We start from the raw sequence: 25,028 nt of genomic DNA, 5'->3' as shown, positions 1-25,028 counted from the left end.
TGTTATTCAAAGAATATCCACACATGGGATGATACTCTACCCTATGTACCAAATGGAAATGGAGTGCACAAAAGATGCTTTCTACACTAATCTAATTAGTAGAGTAGTTGCATAAAATGTCCAAACACCTTTATAGTTACAAAATCTGATGCACATTCATTTACTTAAAATAGATATTCATAATAGACACAACATATACATGGGGAAAACTCTTTCAAGAGAAAAACACCACACTCCAAAATATAACTCAATGTATTTTAGTAAAATATCTAATTCATAATTTAACATAATGGTATCTCTAAAATCATTTAGCCTATACTACAAAACACTCCAACATAGCACATATTTATAGACCACCAAGTTGGGTACCCAAATCTTCCATGTATCATCCTTCCATACACTACATACATGCAATTGCAAAAGGAAGAACACGCATGAGGCCTAATTTCACATACCAATGCAACTATTAAAAATATTTAATAAGCAAGGAGTTTTACATAAACTGCTATGTTAATATTCAATGTCCTTAATATGAAAATGATTATATTTAAGATGCAAAGAGCCTAACTCGTGAGACTAACAACTACCAACTTTGAATACACCTACACATGCAAAATTGCAACCTTCCAATTATAACAACACACGCACATGTAAAACTCCAAATTGCTAAATGTAATTGCACCTCCAAGGTGGCCACATTTCATGAAAACTCAAAATTGAAATAGAAAGTTCCTACATGTGCAACTCTATTCATAAATAGCAACTTCCAAATTTGACGACTCCTCAAAAAATAGAAATATTTCAAAATACCTTTATGTTGGGGATTTTATTACTACATACATGCAATTGCAAAAGGAAGAACACACATGAGGCCTAATTTCACATACCAATGCAACTATTAAAAATATTCAATAAGCAAGGAGTTTTACATAAACTGCTATATTAATATTCAATCTCCTCAATACAAAAAAGATTATATTTAACATGCAAAGAGTCTAACTTGTGAGACTAACAACTACCAACTTTAAACATGGGTCTACACATGCAAAATTGCAACCTTCCGATTATAACAATGCATGCACATGCAAAACTCCAAATTGCTAAATGTAATTGCACCTCCAGGGTGCTCACATTCCATGAAAACTCAAAAAATGAAATAGAAAGTTCCTACATGCATAACTATATTCATATATAGCAACTTTCAAATTTGACTCCTCAAAAATAGAAATATTTCAATAGACCTTTGTGTTGGGGATTTTATTATTTCTTCATTTTATTTTGATGGAGAATTATCATATTGTACTACTAAACTGAGAAGTAGTTGTAGGTGAGAGAGACAAAAGAAAAGAGGGTAAACGTGGGAGGAGACCATAATAGGATTGAACCTTTTATCTCAAATTAGTGAAGAAAAATAAAATAAATATGGATAATTATTCAAGGGTGCTCTTACTTGTTATATGAGGAAATTTCATAGCTTTGGTATCACTTTACTCAAAGAATTCGTTGAAAACTAAAACTTTAGGTTTGTAATCTTATAGGGTGTTGAACTTCACATTTCTAAGAAGACTATAGCCATGGTGATTGGTTATCTAGTGAAGGGAGGAAAAAGTTCAAGGTAGACACAACAGTGAGAAAGGTGATGTAGAGCTTTAAGAACTAAGTACTCTAAAATTCCTTTTAGGTGATGAAGAGTACACAGTGGTGATGAAGGCGAGGAATTCAAGTTTTGATAAAGATGTGATTGTACTAATAACCATGTCTAACCATGTCTAAGGGACAAAGTATCTTGTCTCTTATCTAACATAAATAAATTAGATAATTTTTAAACAAAATTATGTGACATTTTTATTAAAAGATAGATTAAATCTTGGATCAATAAATATACTTTAAAAATGAACTATTTAATAATAATACTCATCAAAATCATAACAGTAAAAATAATATAGAGTTGACAGTAAAAATAATATAAAACTCTATATATTTATATATTCTTTATTTATTCTTTACATACATAGTGGTGAAGGAACCTCGTAAGTTAACCTCGAGGGGCTTAACCAATATCAATACAACGAGGACTCTCTTCCTCAATAAAAGAGTACAGCTTAACATATTTGAAGGAAAGAGGTGTGTCTGTAACAATGAAATGATACTTTTTGATTGTTTGAATGAAAAGATTTCCAAACATACTGTTATGCTTGGTGGGAACTAAAGTTGTTACACGATGTTTTGTGCCCTAAGATAAGCTAATATCCTCACACTCAGGAGTCACACTCAATCACTGAGCATATCCTTGGGCTTGAATTCCTCCCGGTTTACATTACTTGTACCATCCACTAAGAAATGCATTGTATTCTTTGCTTAAGAAAAAATTATAACCATAAGTTGTACCGTATAAGAAAGAAATCATTTAGAATATGTCACTTTATTGAATAGCTAGCTAGTCACAGTATTTTGTCTGTCTTCATGTGACCCTTTATTTCAGGAACAATATTCATGCACACAATAATGTTTGAAAGCTATCTGGAGTACTCAAGTGTCTTACACCTAATCCAACATTAGGAGTAGGCTTTGATATAAAGTACCCACCTAGTGTATAACAGTGTATGCACATTCAAATTTCAAAAGGTGGGTACAGTACTTTACCAAAAAAAGGCAGTTTTTCAAGGACTTCTTCTGTTCGGGGGTAATGACAACACAGAGAGAAAATCTTTAGGTGTGCTCAGAGGAAGTTTTCAGATTAACAGGATGTGTGTTGTTAAGCTCCTGAGCCACCCAAAAAAACAGATTGGTCAGGCAGTTGGAGTTCAGAGTAGAAGAGCAATGCCAAATGCAGCTGCCATTGTAGGATTTTGTTTGTGGGTATTCATTTTTATGGTACAAGGCCTGAATGGCGATGAAGTTACATATGACGGTACTTCTCTCATTATCAATGGTCAAAGAAAACTACTCATTTCTGGATCAATTCACTACCCTCGGAGCACTCCCGAGGTGGGTATCAGAATAATCATAGGATTTTTTCATGAGAAAACATATATACATTGTTTATATTGTATTTTTTTTTATTGAGGCTGGATATTCAATGGTTTTGACAGATGTGGCCTGGGCTGATAGACACAGCAAAAGAGGGAGGATTGGATTGCATTCAGACATATGTGTTCTGGAATATGCATGAGCCAGAGCAGGGAAAGGTAATTGATTTTAACTTCAATCATATTTGTGATATTATGTTCATAAGTCTAATGTTATGCTAGTATTTGTGATTGCAGTTTAATTTTGATGGGAGGTTCGATTTGGTTTCATTTGTAAAGTTAATACATTCAAAAGGACTATATGTGAGTCTGAGAATTGGGCCATACATTGAATCAGAGTGGAATTATGGGTATGCCTCGCATTCCCAATCTGTAACAATATAGATACTTTACTACCACATTGAATTTATGTTTCTCTGATGGTGCATTTTGCCTTCGTCTCCAGGGGATTTCCCTACTGGCTTCATGATATACCAGACATAATTTTTAGAACAGATAATGAGCCATTCAAGGTACAGATTGCCTTTTTTTCTCATTTATACCTCCCCTTTTTCACCTCTTGTACAGAGCCTTTTCAATTTAAGAAAATTTCAGATAGCTTGTTTTCTGATGCATGAATTGCTACTGTGTTGGTGAGTGCAGCGTGAGATGGAAAGATTCACAACAATGATTGTAAACATGATGAAAGCAAAAAGCCTTTTTGCTTCCCAAGGAGGACCCATTGTCATCACCCAGGTGTGTATTCTCTGCAACTGTGTATTAATTTTCTAAGAATTGTCTAAAGTCAATCCCCATTATCATTACCCAAATGTGTTTCTTCTGCAACTGTGTTATAATTTTCTAAGAACTGCTTAAAGTCAATTTCCATTATTTACCCATGTTGTTTTCTCTGCAACTGTGTATTCATTTTCTAAGAACTGCTAAAAATCAATGGTGAATAGAAAATTCCCATTATCATTACCCACATGTGCATTCTCTGCAACTCTGTATTGATTTTCTAAGAAGTGCTTACCATCATTGGTATGCAGAAAGTATTCATTTAAAAGGACTGTGCAAATGCAAACAAGAATAAAAAATTACCTTGGGGAACATGAAAACTACTACAGTTGTTACCCACAACTTTGTTTCTACTTTCAATGCCTTTGAAATATTCCATAGCCCTAAGGGCTACAGTTGTCTCTCTGTGCTGAATGATCAAGAAATGTTAACCGTTTTTAAATTTATCCAGCAGTAAGTCATAATGACAGCAACTATCTTACTAACTTACAGAACTCTTTTCTCTGTTTTTTATCCATCTCTGGCTAGAGAAAACCTAGATCATGTACAGAGGTCATTTCAAATGGTGATGGGGGGAAGTATCCTTATTTGGCTGGGTTTCTTGTTAAGGGCTTAATCTGGTGTCCTGTAATGGAGAAGGCACTTTTGTTGTGGTTACAACGATTCTTTCATTCACGAGAAATATAGCTTCCCACCTCTTTTGTCACATAGCGAGAAGACGTTCATTACCATCTAACATACTTTAACTCTTCTAGATTTGTCTGTTTTAATACTTCTAACATACTTCTAACTTTTTAATTTTACCTTTTTCCCATTTTCAAACATGAGTTTGAAAATAAGCAAAGCATGCTCAATCCGTGAATGTTTAAAAGTAGTTTAAAGTGTTATTTTCAAAATGAAATAGTTGTATACAGTAATTGTAGAAGTAGTATGGTATTCATTTTAATAATATATAGGGAAAGAGCACCATAGTTGTTATAGTTCTAATAATCAAACATTCTTTGCACAACTATCTTTTATTTATTAATTTTAAAGAAATTAAAAAATAAATTAAAAAAATTCATTAATAAATTTCATATATATCAAAGCTAAACATTTTTGGACCATAATTGGCCCATTTGTGCACCTCTAGATTGGTACCCATAGCGCGCAACTATTGGGTCAGTTGTGCATAAGTAATGGTAATTTTAAGTTCACGGTTGTTGGGCATCTTTAAATTGGTATCGAGCAATACTTGAAATGTGTACTTTTTGACCCTTGAGTGCATAACGGATCCCATAGTGTGCATCGTTACTACCCAGAAGCCAAAACAAAAGCTATAGGCAGTTAAGTTGCTTGCAAAGACAATAAAAAAAAATCATCAAAATCCAATGTACCATTTAGAATCTATGGGTGTATGAATATAGCATAATGGCTATTGGTATGCTTCTTCTAGGTGGTGTAAGAATATCATTTAAAGTATTGCAAAATATATTTTTAAACACATTGATGTTTTAGAGAAAATAAGTTCAAAACATCACATTATTTGAAGAGATTAGGAAATAAGAGTTAACAGATTAATAGCAAGAGATAGAACGTGGTCATTCAACTTAGAACCCCACCCAACATTTGGTAAGACCTTGTCATCTCAAATTGTTTCCTAATGACAATGACCTATGAGGGTTTTTGCATGGTTGTTTCTTTGTATTGTGTGTCTAATTGTGGTTTTCATGTTGTCATATTGTATTTATTGCAGGATTTTTTAGCCTTTTAATGGCCTCAACAAGCCTCAGACCAACTATTGATGCTAGTGTTGGAGCTTTTGCATTTGGCAATCATGGCACCCTTGAATAAACGGCCTAAGAAATTTGTTCCCAAATTTTTTCATGAGGTACGCCTTCTGGTACCCCAGATGTTGTCTTACTTGTTCAAGACTTTGATAATGCTTGTCAATGGCTTGAAAAATTTCCTTTAATCTGATATTTTGTGGGGAGGGTTCCACCTGAAAGCATGCTTTGTGACTGGATTGCCAAGGCTTGGGCCCCTCATGAGGTCTAGGTTAATGACATCCAGAACCTCACCAAAGGCTTTTTTTTTGTTTTGCTTTGTTGATTCCACCCATGTGCATAATATTTTGTGTCGTGGGTCTTAATTTGTTTGGTCCTCTTTACTTGTTTTTCAGCCTTGGTCACGAGACTTCTTTGTCTCTAATGACAAGAAGCTCAAAGTCTCAGTCTGGATTGAGTTTCCTAGTCTCCCTTTGCCTTGTTGGCCTTTTTGGAAAACCATTGCCCATTCCATTGGCATGGTGGTTTGCATGGAACCGGACTGTTTTTTCCATACCTATCCTCAAAAAAGGGTATGCATTGGATTTGTCTCGTGACCTCAAGGAGACTATAGATATTCAGATAGGAGGTCTATGTTACTCTCAAACGAGTAATCTATTTGAACTTACCCAATACTTTCTTTCGGTGCCAATCTTCAGAACATAAGATTAAGAACTGCTCTTTGGCTGCCTTGAGAGCTAGAACTTCTTCCAAGGAGGTTGCTCCTCCTCATTCTTTGAAGCTCCAAAAACTGAGGAGGGTTGGACCACAATTGTTTGCAAAGGAAAGGGTTCTTGATCTGCTTCTCAAAATTCGTTAAGCTCTGTTGTTGTTCAATCACAACCCCAAGTTTCTTCGCAACCACAATTGCAACTGCAACCGTCATCGCCACAATAGCTAATTTCAAACCCTGTTATCCAAGGGAAAGAGCTTCTAGGTTCTAGTGGTGCCCCATCTTCTTGGGTTGGAACCCCCTTGCCTCCTTGTCTTGTTTCAACTCAAACATCCTCCATGCGTCGCTCTCGCACCCTTCTGAGCATGTTGAGGATGGCGATGGAGCTCCTGAAAAAGCATTGAGTGGTTTTGCACTCGGGCTTCTAGTTGGAAGACTTTTTGCAAAATAGTTTTTCCTCTCTTAAGGATGAGGATAACTTGCATGATTATCAATCATGAATTTCATGTCTTGGAATGTTCGAGGTCTCACTGACCTTTCCAGGAAGTATTTCGTGTAGGATACTATCTTAAATATCTTGGTATCGGTTTTTTTTGTCTTCAAGAGAATAAAATTGTTGCTTTCATGCTTATTGTTGAATGTCGTGTTATTTGGCCAGATGGCCTCGATTTGGCCTCAGAACACGATGTTGGTCAAGGAGGTGTCATTACCCTTCTCTTGCCATGTTGGCAGTCCTTTATTGTGAATCACGGAGCAGACCCCAACCTGAGATTGGTCGGGGTCCTCATGCTAGTCAACAATCATTCCTTTGGGATCATTAATGTTTATGTTCCCAATGATATTGTGGAAAGATCTCGCCTTTGGCTGTGGATTGTTGATTCATTAAAACCTGCTACTTGGGTTTTGTGTGGCAACTTTAATATGGTTGAGGTGGCCTTTGATAAGGAAGGTGTTTTTCCTTTTTGATAGACAACTAGGGAGAGAGAAGCTTGGTTTTACATGCGTAATAAATTGGGTCTTTTTTATCCCAATACCAATTGTTGTCACCCCCAAGGTGTTTGGCACACTCGGAGTATTTTTTTGGCTGGTACTAACAGAATTCATAAAAGGTTCGATCATGCTATGATCACAACTCAATCTTTTTTCTCTTTTGGAGAGCTAAGAGCTTCTGGTTTTACCTCTCCCCGAGGTAATGCTGTTAGACCACTTCCCCATAGAGTTTTTCATTAATTAGCAAGTGGATCATGTCCGACCTTTCAAAGCCCAACCTTTTTTAATACTTCTTTGTTGAATCATCCACCCATAGGGGCCCACATCCAATGGGTTTGGAACTTGGAAAGTTGTCCCACTTAGCTATTTGGTTGGATTACATGGTGGAATGATGTTATCCAATGCACAACTTGCTTTCCTCTCATCTATGGAAGATAGCTAGTGATGTACTGTAGATGGTCCTATGATGCCAATACTTTGGATTTGCGTCATGCCACAAAAGCTCTTTCTATCAACCCCTTATGTCCTGCCTTGCAGGTTTGGGTTGCTTAGTTCGGGCACTAGAAACAAATTGTTGATAGTTATGTCGCCTGTGGTGCCCAGAACAAGGCTAGGCTTCACTGGCTTAAAGTGGGAGATCGTGAGTCCAAAGGATTTTTCTTGGCTCTTAGAGCTTGTCATTCCTCACATGGTATTAAATGCATTAAAGATGACCAAACTGTGCTCTATTTGAGCTATCAGATATCCTTCAAGCCTTTGTCAAAGGTACTTTTTGCTTAGGGAAATTCTCCTGAATGTGATAGGGCCTTCAAGTAATGTCTCTTTATCATTCCCTCTTGGCTCTTTGAGTCAAAAAAGAATTTTTACGATCAAACCCTGACCCTTGAAGATCTTAAGGAGGTTGTTTTCTCCATGGCCCATGACAAGGCCCCTAGTTGTGATGGCTTTTCCTACAAATTTTACAAAGCCCTTTGGCCTTGTGTTGGCTTAAACCTTCATAAAGTCTATCTGGAAGCCTTGCATTCTCAATCTCTTGGTCAGCTTATTAACAAAGGGAATACCAAGTTCATCCCTAAGGTAGGGGACCATAAGGATATTTGCAATTGTTGTCCCATCACTTTACACAATATCTCCTATAAGATCATTGCCAAAGCATTGGCTCTCAAGATTCACCATCTCCTCCCTCAGGATTGTTTGACCTAAGTAGATAGGTTTCATCAAGTCCAAATTTATTTTGGATAATATTATTGTTATTTGGGAAGGTATGGAGTGGACCCACCACTCCAAACAGAATGCCATTTTTGTCAAGATAGACCTTGCTAAAGCCTACGACCATATTGAATGGTGTTTCATTCTTGATATGCTCCAAGCCTTAGGGTTTGGACCTCAATTCATTCAATCTGTCCAAATATTTTTTAGAGAGCCCTTAGCTTGTATCACCATTAATGATTGACAATCTTTGGTTTTTGGCTTGTTGTGCTCCATCCACCAAGGTTGTCTATTGGCTCCCTCATTGTATGTGTTTACTGTTGAAGGTTCTGGTTACCTTCTCGCAACTGCCATTTTTGTTGGGCATGTCAAGGGGATTTCCCTACCTAAGTCACCTTCTCAACTTGTTAATGGGCATTTTGTAGATGATTCCTTTCACACCTTTATTTAAGATGAAGATAATGTTCATGAAGCTCTATAATGCCATGATACTTTTTGTTTGGCTTCTGGGTTGATGATCTTCAATGGCGCAAACCCCAATGTCATAGGTAATCCTTTCTCTTGATCCCTCCTTGGATTCTCCAATATGGGTGGAAATGAATTCGACATGGGAAAATCTTTTGATTTTTGGGCATTCTCTTTGCCTTCCAATGTTCTTCTATGGACCTTTGGAATGCAGTTCTCGCCAAAATTGAGAACAAGTTGGCATCTTGAATTACTAAGCCACTCTCATTGGTTGGTAAATTCCATGTCCGTTTGAAAGTTCTTGTTGTTACCCATGTGTACTATTCTTCTTGTTGGGTCTCCTCGAAAGCTTCTCACAATAAGCTTGAGAAGCTTCTTCGAGATTTTTTGTGGGTTTTGGTAGCTGACCATCTTGACTTTCACAGAGTTTCTTGAAGGTTTTGTTGTCTTCCCAAGGAGTCTAGAGGGATTGACCTTATTTCTACCCAAAAGCAAGATCTTGCATTATGCGCTAAATGGGTCATTCGGGCCATCACTAGTGATGAAGCCTGGAAATTTCTTCTTAGACATTGTATTTCTGCTAGATATTCGACCAATAAGCCCTTGTGGAAGGGGATCAATTTTCAAACCTTTCTTGTCATGAAAGACGTAATGCAGATTCAAGGTACTTTTGTTGCCAAAAGCATTTGGTGTGCCTAGGAAGTTGTCAAACCTTGGATTCATTGAGATGGTGTCGGATTTAGGGACGACCTTTCTTTCAATCAACATAATATTTGGTGGCCACCACTTTTTCAGATTCAAGGGCTTCCTTTAGCTTGCGTTCTTGGGGTTGGTGCTCTGTGTTTTCACAAACACGACATTCTCACCCCTAGGGAATTTTTATCCAAAGTTGTTATGCAACTCCGTTCTTGGGAGGACATGCAAGTTTAATTTCATCTTGCCTGATCAGATCGATAGACATTTGACCTTGTCTTGTCGGCTCTACCTTTGAATATGCTACACAAGATGGGCATTCAGTCTATCAAACCCTGATGGAAAGACTGATGTTGGTTTCCCAACATGCCCTTTTGCAATTGCAAGCCCAAGTTGGGTTACCTTTGGCTCATGCCTCATTTTCTTGTGGTCTCGACTTCGAATCTCCAATAGCATTTGTATTCATCACGACACATATGGTGTCTCAGATTTCAAACTATATGATCTACCATAATTGACCCTAAGATGGCTCATTTTTCTTCGTGTATTCTTTTCCAAGATTTGATGTTGGATGCTCAGCTACGCCACTTGGGAGTTCATGACCCTCATTGCCCATTTTGTGGATAGCTAGAAACTTTCCCCCATCTTTTTTGGTTTTTCATTGAGCTCAACATTTGTGGAATTGGATTCGTGATTTTTTCAAGCCTTTTTGGCTTGAACCCTTCACTTGGCATATGTCTCTTTTGGGGGATTTCCCTCGGATTCCCTTCACATAAATTTGACATTCTTTTAGGGTGTAAATCCTCTTCACATTATGGAAGGATATAAATACTATTTTATTTTATCACAACTCTATTGATATTTATGTTTCACTTTTTACTAAAGTGTGTATTTGTAATAATATGATGCTTCATATTCAAGTGTAGCCAACAAGGCTGCACTTGAGGTGGCCCACTTGCAAGTGTTTTTGAATCATTGGGGAGATTCCCCTTGTACAGTGGCATGAGTGCCTTTAGACTCTTTTGCCTCTCGTGACTACTCTCCACCTCAAGGTCGACGACATAACTGTACCTCCTTTGCTTGTCATTCATAGCCCTCACGGATCCAGTTTCCTCACTGTCACTCTGACAGTGGTAGCGAGTTCACTTGGCATCGCTCAAACTCTCTGCCACGTGGTGGCTCTTCCTCCGGGCAGGGCATGAGGGGTGCTAACTTTTTGCTGGTGGTGGTTTCAACTGGTCGGATACTAATGGAGATAATACTTGGCTTGACTCTTCCAAAGGGTTCTTGCAACTTTCTCTACCTATCTCTCAGACTAGGAAGGAAAGGAGAATGAAGAGATGACTACCAACAAAGGGTGGTCTCTCCCGGATGACAACCTTGACCACGCTGATGTATGGGGTCCCAAGGATGATTGTGATCCCCTGTTGCATCTGTTTGCCACTGCTTTAGCTGCGTAGTAGTTTGTTTTTTAGTTTTTTCTATTTTTGGGCATTGCCTGTGTTTTTTTTTATGCTTAGTGTTATTTATGGGCATTGCTCGTATAACTCTTGAGGGGTGATCTCGCATCCACCTACCCTTTTTTTTGTGGTAGTGTACTTTTATTTAAATTTTAATGAAAATGCCTATACATTAACAAAAATTGATTCCCAACATGCATGTATATTGTTTATTTCATTCCACCCCTCTTGCTCCACATGCTATTGACCATATCTTGACATGGTGAGATAGCCAAAGTGAGGTGATTATATTTATTTTGCCCATCCATCAAAGCACAATCATATCACTAATAAGACATAAAGAAAGATGGCAATCAAAAAGAGGAGACCATCATGCATAGTTTTGAGAGCACCAATGAGAGATGTTGCGACCTCACCTTTGGCCCATGTGCAAGGAATTGTTATAAGGTCAAACATGTTGTGGTGATGTAAGCAAAACACAATCAACTTTGCAAGGTGTATTTCCCTGGTGATTCAACATAGTATGGAGATAGGCTACCTCCAAATCTGCCTTGTGGTATTGTATTTGAATATGTAGAAAAAATGAAATGTAACCATAACTTTGATATAAGTAAAGAATTGCTTATCAACTAGTGTGTTAGAAGATGTTATTTACTTTCAAATAGAGAAAAAAGACCTCTACTAAAAAATTATACGAAATCTATGCGAATCTTGGAAAAAGCATTGCTAGTCCCATAAAAGAACATTATGTTAAAAAGGCCTAGGCTAAGTGGGTTTGAAAAAGTCACAAATTTATGACAAAGAAATCAAAGCTCTATTAAAAACCAAAAAAAAAATGCTACCTAGTCTATGTTTATCTAAATAAATGACACTTGGTATTTGACACATCTAAGTGGGTGATCTTGGGTTCATTAATCATGTTCTAGATAGTTAGAACCTCCTTCTCCAAGCCTAAGTGAAGATTGAAGAAACCAACTCTTACTCAAATTTTATATGATAGACAAGTAGGGGAATAAAATTCATATCTTTAACGAGGAGTGTAATTGTCAAATGAGATTTCAACATATCATTTCCAATCTTTTCACCAAGGATGACTAGATTGCATGATAATTTTGTATTGTGTATGAGGGGACACAACATCAAGAATCTCTTGAGTTTTTTGGTCTTCATTGCTCAAGTTAAAATATTCCTTAGATTTAAGTCACAATAGCCAAGAGCAATTAGCCTTATAAAAAAAAATCCTAAATAATTTTATTATGTTGTCTATAAAATTTAAGGGCATGGCTTCAAGGAGCCTCAAGCAACACAACAACATGGAAGGTGATAACTTGAGAGCACTAAAGAGATTTTTGGTCAATTGAGAATCCATCGAAAAATCAATTATTATTCCAAAAAGTCATGGTTTGATAACCTCTTGAGGCTTCCAATTGATTTTGGAAACAAAACTACCCACAATCTTGATAAAGGAGGCTTGAAGCATAATAATGTGTCCAACTAGTGAGACATCCCTAGTTTTTGCCTAAAATCATGTCATGATTGGAAAATGTGGGGATTATGACCTAAGCAACCAAATGGGCTTGATATAATTCCCTTAGATTGAAATCCCCTAAACTTAGATTGAACCCCCCCTTGTAGAGCCTCTGTCATAGTCTTCTCTGCTCCTATCAAAATAATAATAACAATATAAATTGCCTCATATTTTAGTGGTGAAGCAAAGTCATTTTCTAGTGTTTTAAACAAGAGTCTTAGCATAGGAATGCAAACTAAGATCTTATTCATTCACTATTTCAACCATTCATTGGTTCCTTCACTTTGGAACAACCAATGAGGTTCAACTTCCTAAGGTAGCCATAGTTTTAAAGGCTTACTAAGATTTTGGTTCATTTGAGTTGAAAAATGTCTATATTGGTTATTTCCAAACTAGTCCAATAGAGTTGAAGGCATCCATCTCTTCCATAGAGTTTATTAACTTCTATGAAATTCCTATTCTAAATAAGAATTATTTCATATTTTACATATTATTTATTATATAGCTATAATACCACCAATCCCTCAATGAATATTATTCTCTAAATTCCCCAAATAATTTGAATTAGTGGTATTAGTTTTGGTTCACCCTTGAATGTCACATCACATGTAGTTAAGGTATCAAAATTTTGGATTTAAGATAAGGGATCCATCGAATTACCTTCCTTTGACATGTGTACACAACTAAAAATGGCTAAAGAATGTGGCAAATCATTAGACCCCTTTAAGGTGTTGCTTGAAGAGGCTTTGGAAAGACAACATGAGGAGACAATGAACTAGTTCAACCAATTATTGTAGCATAATTAGATAATTTACAACCAAGCACAATGGGAGGACCATTTGGTGGTCACACCCATTTCAAGGTACATGTAAAATTTGACATCCTAACTTTTGAAGGAAAATTGATATATAAATGTTGTTGATGAGTGGATATCAAAATTGGAGAAATTATTTTTGGTAAATCACTTCTTAGATGTTGAGAAAATAATAGTTTCCCTCTCCAAAGCTAAGCCTCATGCGTAGAAATCATGGGAGGGAGACATGGCTTTTAGTAAATCACTTCTCAAATTCTAAGAATATAGTATTTACCCTTTTCAAAGCTAAGCCTCATGTGCAACAATCATGGGAGGCTAAGTTGTTATCCAAGGAAAATTGTAGGGGAAATCCTAACAATCCATAATTGTTCATATAATGATGGATGAGAATCACAAATGGGTAGACCTTGTAAAATACAAGTAGAAGCATTAGTAAAACTCAACTAGATAGTCAGAAGAAAATTAGGACTAAAACCAAGACCATAAGCATAGCAAGAATGAATGTTCATGTTCAATCTTATAATATGCTTTCTCAAAGTCAATTTTAATGAATATGGCTTGTTGGTTTGAGTTTTGAGACCAATCCATATTGTTACCATTGGACATGTTTAATTCTATTCTAGATAGGGGAATAATGTATTTAAATTCATGGTCAAGTCATGAGACCTTCTTTGAATTCATCAATTTCACATAATATTTATATTTATTATTTGTTATTTTAGTTTCAAATAGAAGTTTGAATATAAATAGAATATGTCCAATCCATATACATTTAAAAATAGTTTTAATTTTTATGTATTAAAGAAATACTTTTATAAATTTTTACTTTATAAATTGTGTAAAAATAATATATACACTTTTCATGAAAAAATATGGATGATATAAGATTACATCCTAAAGTCTAATAAAGTAGGATAAGCTGAGGAAAACAAGTAGTTCAAAGAAAAGAAGGCTAGTAGTAAGAGCTAGAGCAAGAGATAAAAGACAATAAAGGCAAGTCTCTTGTAAGCTTAGAAAATAATTTGGTTCAAGGAGTAACAATTTTCATCTTGTGATCAAAGGATTGACAATCAATACATTTATTAAACAAATACACTTTTAAGTATGACATAAATTACCTATCTAAATATTAATTGACTCTTTGATTTCTTTAGACAAATCTACCTCAACACACACATTTTTAAGAGCAAGCAAAGTAAAACTTATCAAGATTGACACAAACAACTCTTCTAAGAGAGAAGTGAGATAGCACCAAAAGGTCAACAAGGCAATAGAATCCTTGGAAACTCAATTCACATCATGAGCTTAAGATCTTGTTACTCTAAAACATTTCTTTTTTAAAGACGTAAGAAATTTAATTAGAAAACTTGTACTTAAGTTCTAAATTCTACATGTATTTTTAGTCTACGATACAATTTTCAATAATACTTGTTTTTTGAAATACATATACAAAATAATACTTTAATAAACTACAAATGTGCCAGTATGAAGAAAAAGGTGTAATATTACATTTACATAAAGGTTTTAAATACATAACATTGTAAATAAGGTATTATTAATATTTTCTTTTATATTGTATTATTCTAACTTCTTCAAAATCTAATTACTAGTCATTTCAAAAATTGTACTTATATATTTAAAGTAATAAAAAATAGTATTCATATGTTTAGTACGAAGATAATAGATTGTATGATTTTTTATTTTATTTATATATATATATATATATATATAATTTTTTATTTTTACCTTGTGATTATTATTAATGGTAAATTTGATGTCTTATGTGTTTCTAGATAGAGAATGAATATGGGAATGTTGAACGTTCCTTTCCAGGGGGTCATTCATATGTAGTTTGGGCAGCAAATATGGTAATGGGACTAAACACCGGCGTTCCATTAGTCATGTGTAAACAACCTGATGCACCAGATCCAGTGGTAAGAACTTTATGTTTCTGAAGTCCTATTTAAACCATTTCTATTATTAGATTAATCTAAGTAATAATAGGATAGTGTAGTTTTGAAAAATAATTTATTTGTAATTGTTTTTAGAAAAATTAAATAATTAATCATATAAAATAATTAAAATGCAATAGTCATTAAACTCGTATTTTCTATTTTATAGATTATATTTCTTTTAAATATGATCAGTTAAAAATAATAAAGAATATAATAAACCAAATCTTGATTTGTATTTAATTAAAAAAAAATAACTAAGCAATAGATTTATAGATTTTAATAAAGAGCATGTTAACAATATTTACGATATTCTTGCACTACTTTAATATATCAAAATTTATATTCAAAGTTCACTGTATCCAAACATATGAATTTTGGAATATATTATAAAGACTAAATGATATATAGATAGGTGTGAGTGAGAGAGAGGTAATTTATCCATTTTATCATGTGTCGTGTCATGCACAATATATCTTGTTTATTAGCATCCTATGAGATATTAATTCCCTAGTAAACAAGTATCAATTAAATTGTATTCAAAACCATCATCTTATTCTTCTATAAACTAGTAAAAATGTGATAGTCTATTTATATTAAATATTTTACACTTAAAAAATTGTTTTTCATCCAACTTTGACATAATTTATTTAATTAATAACAATTACTCATTTAATAATTAAAATGTACACAAAAACAATTCCTACACTAACATTCTAAGGAGAATGTTGTGAAATTTTTATCATTTTAACAATTACAAAAAGAAAAAACACATTTAAAGATAAATAAAAAATATATATACCATAACGCAAGTGTATATGGGAAAAACTCTTTAGAAGAAAAAGATCACACTCCAAAGCAACGCAATGTATTCTTTAATAAATTATAATTATAATACAATTACAAAGAAAGCCTTTGCAAGAGTAATATCAACTAGAGATCTAGAGGAAATCTTATAGCTTAACAATATCTAAAAAACTCTATACACAACCTCCATCTTAAGCACCTAAAATATAGGAGATACAAAACCCAAAACCATCAAATGTTAATTAGAAACCCATGAGCTAATTCATCACGTATCTATCCACTTTTGCTCTTTGAACATGTTCATCACCTCCATACACAGATATGAGCTTGTCCCACATTGGGTTGGCATCATTGCAGCCTTCTAGATCATTAAACTCTGAGTCGGTCAATGCAGATGTTATTTCAATCATTGCTTGAATATGTTCTTGCTTTGCCTTTATCTCTTCCATTGTCAATGGATAGGTGCTAGGTGTAATAAAATCATTCTCCAGATAATATACAACATATTCTCCAACTCCTGATAGGTGTAGCTTCATCCTTTTCTGCCATGTAGAGAAATTAGACTTGTTTAGCTTTGGTGCATCCCTCTTATACATCTTTGGATCTTTTCCTCAAGTACCTTTAAACTTTTTTTCTTCCGGAGTCCAAAGCTCTGATACCAATTGATAGTTCTGATACTTAATGTAAGTATAGATGCCAAGCTAACAAGATGAAAGGGGGGGTGAATCATACCAACTTAATCTTCCATAAAAACAATAAATTCAACCTCGATAACATATACTTCAACAATATAACCAAAATTGCTAAACATGCAAACTCATAAGCATATAAACATCATAACACTCATAACACCAGATTTAACGTGGAAACCCAAATAGGGAAAAAACCACTATGGGATTTCGGACCCACTAAGAAATATACTCTTCTAGAATATGTTGGCAATATTGCATTATAACAGACAATGACAAATTGTTGGCATTTCTTAAGGATATTGAGAAGGTTGTTGATGATTATGGATATAACTGATTAAAGATGTTTTACTATCTTGATATTATTATTTTATCATTGATGTCAAGAAATTGATTTTCTAATTCAGTATGATGTTGCCATATCTTGAGAAGTATGATATGAAGAGTATAAAGATGTCGGTAAAAGACATAGGAAAGAATATGATGAATAAGGGGATGAATAAGGTATTCAATGGGCAACTACTACCGAGTCAGACAATGATGAGATCATGATGTTTTAGATTGTTTTAACATCATACATATGTTGTAAAATGTAAAGGTTAATACTACACTATGTTATCAACTAAGGAACCTAGTCGGTAAACCCTAAGGTTATCGCTATCGGTCAATAAAGGCAGAATGTCTACCGAGTGAAGTTTAGTATTCACCGAGTTGTTACTGAGTTGTAACTGAGCTATAATAGAAAGCATTAAATGTTTACATGCAGTATTTAATGAAGGAAGCTGATGAACTGGAGTGGATCAATGATTGGTAAGCTGTGGAAGAATTTTGTTAACGAATCTAAGGCAATGGAAAGTCGGCATGAAGATCTACAACTTAGATTGAACCACAATACCTTGGCACAAGTTCCAAGACTATTATGCAAGTTCCAAGGCGGGGTAAAACGTTTTCAGATCGAAAGATGCATTGAACCTGGACAAGATTAAAGATTTGATGGCTATGATTGATCATGAGAAATGTGATCAAGGAGATTAAGCGGTTACCTAATTGTTTATAAATAGGAAACTGTTGATAAACAATGTATGTGGGCAAGTGTATGTACAGGGATGTTACATAGTGATTGTCGAGCACAGAAGCTTGAAGACCTGTTAGAATAACAGAGTATAGAAGCCCAACAGATAGACAAGATTAGTTCTATGTCTAGATTGTATTCAACAAATAAGAATCTGCTTTAGCATTTTAGATGTGAAGTTGCAGATAGATTTTTATTACTGTTATTTTGTGAAAGTGACAGAAAATCTCTTAACCGAGTGGACTTAACAGTCTTATATGTAAATCCTCTAGCAAGGTGACATTCTGATTGAGTGTTTGAAATCCTTTGACAAGGTCACTTCTAACAAAGTGAAGATCCTAACAGATCTGAGGGAAATCCCTTAACCCGGTCACATCTAGCAATGTGTTTGTAATCTTTAACAGGATTTGCTTTTAACCGAGCATACTCTAGAAGAGTATATTTCTTAGTGGGTCCGAAATCCCACAATAGTTTTCCTTATTTGGGTTTCCACGTTAAATCTGATGTTATGAGGTTTATATTGTTCACATGCTTTTGAGTTTGTATGTTTGACAACTTTGGTTATATTGCTGATATATATGTTACCGAGGTTGAATATGATGTTTTTATGGATGATTAAGTTTGTATGATTCACCCCCCCCCCTCTCTCTCATCTTGTTGGCTATTGGATATGTACTTATATTAAGTATCAGAACTATCAATTGGTATCAGAGCTTTGGACTCCAGAAGGAAAGTTTAAAGGCACTTGAGGAAAAGATCCAAAGATGTATAAGAGGGATGCACCGAAGCTGAACAAGTCTAGTTTCTCTACATGGCAGAAAAGGATGAAGCTGCACCTATCAGGAGTTGGAGAATATGTTGTATATTATCTGGAGTGATTTTGTCACACCTAGCACCTATCCATTGACAATGGAAGAGATAAAGGCAAAGCAAGAACATATTCAAGCAATGATTGAAATAACATCTGCATTGATCGACTCAGAGTTTAATGATCTAGAAGGCTGCAATGATGCCAAGGCAATGTGGGACAAGCTCATATCTGTGTATGGAGGTGATGAACATGTTCAAAGAGCAAAAGTGGATAGTCTAAGAGGACAACTTGAATCTATGAGGATGAATGAAGGTGAGAACATAACCCAGTACAATACAAGACTAAAGGAGATTGTCAATCAAATCAAAGGAGCAGGAGGAACCATTGAAGAAAAGGATGTCACAAGTAAGTTATTGAGAGCCCTTCTACCTACTTATACAATCCGAGTCTCTGCAATCAATGAATTGAGGTTTGTGCCCAATATGCCAATTTCTTTGGATGCTACTATTGGTAAGCTACATGCATTTGAGTTAAGTAACTTTGATAACAGTGGGTCTTCGGTAAATAAAATTGAGTCTGCATTTAGTTTTTTTCATCTTGATGAATCTGATGATTACAATGATAGAAAGTATAAGTATTCTAAAGGGAATCACAATGGAGCAATTGAAAGATTTCGTAAGAACATGGAAGAAGTACACAAACTGTATGAGGAAATCAGAAAGCAGGAAGAGTTTGAAGCACTATTAGCCAGAAGGTTACCGAGAGGCAAAGGTAAGTATAAAGGAAAACTACCTTTGAAATGTTTCAATTGTGATAAGATAGGACATATGGCTTCTAACAGTCCTGACAAAGATTCTACCGAAAAGAGAGATTACCGAGATGACAAACAGAAAAATAATCATTACAAAGGACACCGAAACTTTAGAAGAAGAGATAGAAAGTCATGCCTAATAGCCGATGAGGAATCAAATGATGATAAATCAGATGAAACTGATACAGAGGAAGTAGTTTATGTGGCTATCAAAGATGGATGAAATGAAGAAAGGTATGAAGAAAAAGTCCTAATATCTGACATAAATACTAATGATTCTTGGATCATAGATAGTGGATGCTCACATCACATGATAGGTGATAAACTCAAGTTTGTTAAATTAGAAGATTATGATGGAGGTTATGTAAGATTTGGTAATGATGCACCATGTCCGGTAAAAGGTAAAGGATCCATAACACTTCTTGACAATGCTAAATGTAATGATGTTTAATAGGTTGAAGGATTTAAATATAATTTGTTGAGTGTAGCACAGCTAAACAACACAGGTTACCGAATAGAATTTCAAAAAGGAATTGTCAAAGTTCATGACAAGAATGGAAAGTTAGCTGCTACCGGGACACAAACAAAAGGTAATACATTTCACCTTGACTCAACTCGGAATAAGTGTTTGCATGCAAAGATTGATGATACCTGGTTATGGCATAAAAGGTTTTGTCATGTAAATTTTGATAACCTGATCAAAATTTACATGAAGCACAAAGTAAGAGGTCTACCGAGTCTTGAAAAACCTGAGAATGCTATGTGTCGAGGATGCCAAATGGGTAAGATGACAAGATCAAGCTTTACAAGTAAGTCTTACACTTCTAAGGGAATTTTAGATCTAGTGCACATTGATCTTTGTGGTCCTATGAAAGTTCAAAGTTATTATGGTGATAAGTATTTCATATTATTTGTGGATGACTATTCAAGGATGATGTCAGTAATGTTTTCAAAGGAAAAATCAGAAGCTTTTCAAATGTTTAAATGGTACAAGGCAAGAGTTGAAAATGAAACAGGAAGACAACTGAAATGTCTTAGATCAGATAGAGGAGGAGAGTTCACATATGATGAATTCAACTTATTCTGCAATGATCATGTTATTAAAAGACAAGTCTCTACATCGAGAACTCCATAGCAGAATGGAATAGCTGAAAGAAGAAATAGATCTATTGTGGATTGTGCTAGAACACTGATGATTGAAAAGAAGGTGCCACAAACATTTTGGAGAGAAGCAATAAGCACAGCTGTTTACACCTTGAACTGAGTTCAATTGAAGAAAGGTACTTTGAAGACACCATATGAGATCTGGTATGATAAGAAACCTAATGTTAGTTATTTTAAATTCTTTGGAAGTAGATGCTATGTTCATAAAGATGATAGAAATGGCAAGTTTGATCAGAAAAGTGAAGAAGGAACATTTCTAGGTTATTCTTCTAGAAGCAAAGCATTTAAATGTCTGATTAAAACATCTAACAAAATAGTAGAAAGTGCAAATGTGAAAATTGATGAATTTGCAAAAAGAAATGATGAAGGAAATTCCAAAGAACCAGAAGACTATGATGAATTTGTCTATGTGCAACCGAGAAGTCCTACCGAGAAAACTGTTAAAGAAAATGAAGAGAATATCCAGTTACCGAGTGATGAAGAAGATCATACAGATCCTACCAAGCTTGTATTAGCCAAGTATATCAGAAGACATCATGCACCAAGTCAGATTATAGGAGATAAGGATGATCCAGTAATGACAAGGAACAAACTGAGACGGAACACATGTTTGATATCTGAATTTGAACCGAGAATAGTAAAAGAGGCATTTAACAGTGAAGATTGGGTAAATGCTATGACAGAAGAGATTGATCAAATCAAGAAGAATGACACATGGACACTAATCCAAAGACCGAAGGACAAAAATGTAATCCGTACAAAGTGGATTTTTAGAAACAAGCTAAATGAAAAAGGAGAAGTCATTCAAAACAAAGCAAGATTAGTTTGCAAAGGTTATGCTCAAGAAGAAGGCATTGATTATGGTGAAACTTTTGCACCTGTTGCTAGACTTGAAGGAGTAAGAACATTGTTGGCCTATGCTGCTTTCAAGAACTTCAAGGTATATCAAATGGATGTCAAATCTGCATTTTTGAATAGAATATTAGAAGAAGAAGTTTTCATTGAACAACCTGAAGGATTTGTTGAAGACAATAATAAAGATCAGGTATGTAAATTGAACAAAGCTTTATATGATTTGAAACAAGCACCAAGAACATGGTATGAAAGATTGCATTCTCATTCGATTAAGATTGGTTTTATAAGAACAAGTGAGAACAACAACATGTACATGAAGAATGATAAAAATGGAATACTGATCTCAGTCATATTTGTTGATGATATTATATTTTGTAGAAATAACTCTTTATGCAAGAACTTTGGAAATGAAATGAGCAAAGAATTTGAGATGTCATTAATCGGTGAGATAAAGTATTTTATAGGTTTACAGATACTGCAAATGAAAAATGAGATTTTCATTACTCAATCCAAGTACATAAAGGAAATCTTGAAGAAATTTGGAATGGATGATTCAAAACCAATAAGTACTCCTATGACTACCAACTGTAAATTATCAAAGAATGATGAATCTGCATCTGTTGACGAGACACTCTATCGATCCATGATTGGAAAACTACAATATGTTGTTCACAACAGACCAGACATAGCACATGCAGTAGGTATAGATGCAAGATTCTCTGCAGATCCTAAGGAAACACACATGACAACAATCAAAAGAATTTTTAGATACTTGAAAGGCACAGAGGATTATGGCTTAGTATATCAGAAAGGAAATGATTTTGATTTAAAAGTTTATACTGATGCTGATTGGACAGGCAACATTGATGACAGAAAAAGCACAAGTGGTGGAGCTTTCTTTTTAGGAGAAAGACTAGTGAGTTGGCTTAGCAAGAAACAAGGATGTGTTTCACAGTCAACAGCAGAAGCTGAATACGTTGCTGCAACATTGAATTGTACCAACAGCATGGATCAAACAACTGTTGGAAGGTATAAATGAGAAAGTTACCGAGCCAGTAACTATATTTTGTGACAATACTAGTGCCATTAATATTTCAAAAAATCATGTTATGCACTCTAAGACAAAGCACATATCTATCAAATATCATTATCTTAGAGAAGAAACTCAAGAGAAGAAAGTGGTGTTGGAATATGTTAGCACAAAGGAGCAAATAGCAGATATCTTCACCAAGCCACTACCAAAGGACACTTTTGAATATCTCAGAAGCAAGTTAGGGGTCCTACCCCTATCTTCTACTCACTGACCGAGTTCAGTGAAAGCATCAATCCGATGATTCTATAGAATATTATGTGTGGATTGATGCTTATTTACACACTTTAGGATGTTTTCTAAAGGTGTGCAGGAAACAAATACAGGGAACAGGAATTGAAGACATAATGCTCTGACCGAGACTGAGTTGACACATAACAACAAGGAATTCACTTCTCAGCGGAAGAAATCATGTTTTAGTTCTTTTACTTTTTGGCATTGTTGTCAAAGGGGGAGAAGACTATTGTATGGGGAAGAATTCTGATGACAGGGGGAGAGCATTTCAAAATCTCACACCAATTTGAATCAATTAGGTCAAATCAATTGGTTTTGCCATCAATGCCAAAGGGGGAGATTGTTGGCATTATAACAGATAATAAGAGATTGTTGGCATTTCAATAAGGATATTGAGAAGGTTGTTGATGATTATGGATATAATTGATTAAGGATGTTTACTGTCTTAATATTATTATTTTGTCATTGATGTCAAGAAATTGATTTTCTAATTCAATATGATGTTGCCATATCTTAAGAAGTATGATTTGATGAGTATAAAGATGTCGGTAAAAGACATAGAAAGAATGTGATGAATAAGGGGAGAAATAAGTTATTCAGTGGGCAACTATTATCGAGTTAGACAATGATGAGATCATGATGTTTAGATTGTTTTGATATCCTACATATGTTGTTGATTGTAAGGTTAATACTATACTATGTTACCGAGCAAAGAACCTAGTCGGTAAACCCTAAGGTTATCGCTATCAGTTAATGAAAGCGAAATGTCTACCGAGTGAAGTTTAGTATTTACCGAGTTGCAACCGAGCTGTAACAGAATGCATTAAATGATTAAAAGTGTTATTTAATGAAGGAAGCTGATGAGCTGGAATTGATTAAATGATTGGTATGTTGTGCATGAAGTTTGTTAAAGAATCTATGGTAAAGGAAGATCGACAGAAAGATCTATAACTCAGATTAAACTGCAATACCTTAGCACAAGTTCCAATAAATGTAAGCAAGTTCCAAGGCGAGGTAAAATGTTTTCAGATCGAAGGATACATTGAACCTGGTCAAGTTTGAAGATCTGATGGCTATGATTGATCATGGGATATGTGATCAAGGAGATTCAGCAGTTAGCAAATTGTTTATAAATAAGGAACTGTTGATAAACAATGCATGCGGGCAAGTGTAAGCACAGGGATGCTACATAGTAATTACCGAGCACAGAAGCTTGAAGACTTGTTTGATTAACAGAGTATAGAGCCCAACATAGGGACAAGATAAGTCCTATGACTAGATTGTATTGAGCAAATAAGAATCTGCTTTAGCATTTTAGATGTGAAGTTGCAGATAGATTTTTATTATTGTTATTTTGTGAAGTGACAGAAAATCTCTTAACCGAGTGGACTTAACAGTCTTATTTGTAAAACCCTCTAGCAAGGTGACATTCTGATTGAGTGTTTGAAATCCTTTAACAAGGTCACTTCTAACAAGGTGAAGATCCTAACAGATCTGAGAGAAATCCCTTAACCGGGTCACATCTAGCAATGTGTTTGTAATCTTTAACAGGATTTGCTTTTAACCGAGCATACTCTAGAAGAGTATATTTCTTAGTGGGTCCAAAATCCCACAGTGGTTTTTTCCCTATTTGGGTTTCCACATTAAATCTGGTGTTATGAGTGTTATGATGTTTATATGCTTATGAGTTTGCATATTTAGCAGTTTTGGTTATATTGCTAAAGTATATGTTACCGAGGTTGAATCTATTGTTTTTATGGAAGATTAAGTTGGTATGATTCACACACCCCCCCCCCCCCCACTCTCATCTTGTTAGCTTGGCATCTGTACTTACATTAAGTATCAGAACTATCATAATTGTCCAAGGGGTTGAGCTTAACTGGTTAAAACACTGGGTTCTCACTGTGGAGACCCAAGTTCAATTCCCAATAGGGACATCTGAAGTGGAATTCTAAGTTTTGACTCTTGGCCTTTCATAGGATGGGGAAGGTCTTGGGGTCAATCTAATCAAACATAATAATAATAATAATAATAATAATAATAATCATAATTCAAAGATATGTAATGGGGATGGGGCCCCCTACTGTGTCCCCACTGGTT

The 25,028-nt window shown here is 34.9% G+C and overlaps 1 protein-coding gene across 1 annotated transcript in view; it reads left to right on the top strand.

The window, feature by feature from the left end:
- Positions 1 to 2,509: 2,509 nt before the first annotated feature.
- The window catches only part of LOC131068386 (beta-galactosidase 8), a 133,430-nt gene continuing 110,911 nt past the window's right edge, over positions 2,510 to 25,028 (top strand). Inside the window, exons 1-6 of the mRNA XM_058003565.2 lie at positions 2,510 to 2,988; positions 3,093 to 3,188; positions 3,267 to 3,379; positions 3,475 to 3,541; positions 3,672 to 3,764; positions 15,237 to 15,377. Coding sequence (XP_057859548.2) covers positions 2,746 to 2,988; positions 3,093 to 3,188; positions 3,267 to 3,379; positions 3,475 to 3,541; positions 3,672 to 3,764; positions 15,237 to 15,377 — 753 coding nt within the window. The 5' untranslated portion in view covers positions 2,510 to 2,745. The remainder of the gene's footprint in view (positions 2,989 to 3,092; positions 3,189 to 3,266; positions 3,380 to 3,474; positions 3,542 to 3,671; positions 3,765 to 15,236; positions 15,378 to 25,028) is intronic.

Source organism: Cryptomeria japonica, chromosome 5 (assembly GCF_030272615.1).
Source record: "Cryptomeria japonica chromosome 5, Sugi_1.0, whole genome shotgun sequence".
NCBI classification, from domain to species: domain Eukaryota; kingdom Viridiplantae; phylum Streptophyta; class Pinopsida; order Cupressales; family Cupressaceae; genus Cryptomeria; species Cryptomeria japonica.
This window is presented reverse-complemented; position numbering and strand designations above follow the sequence as displayed.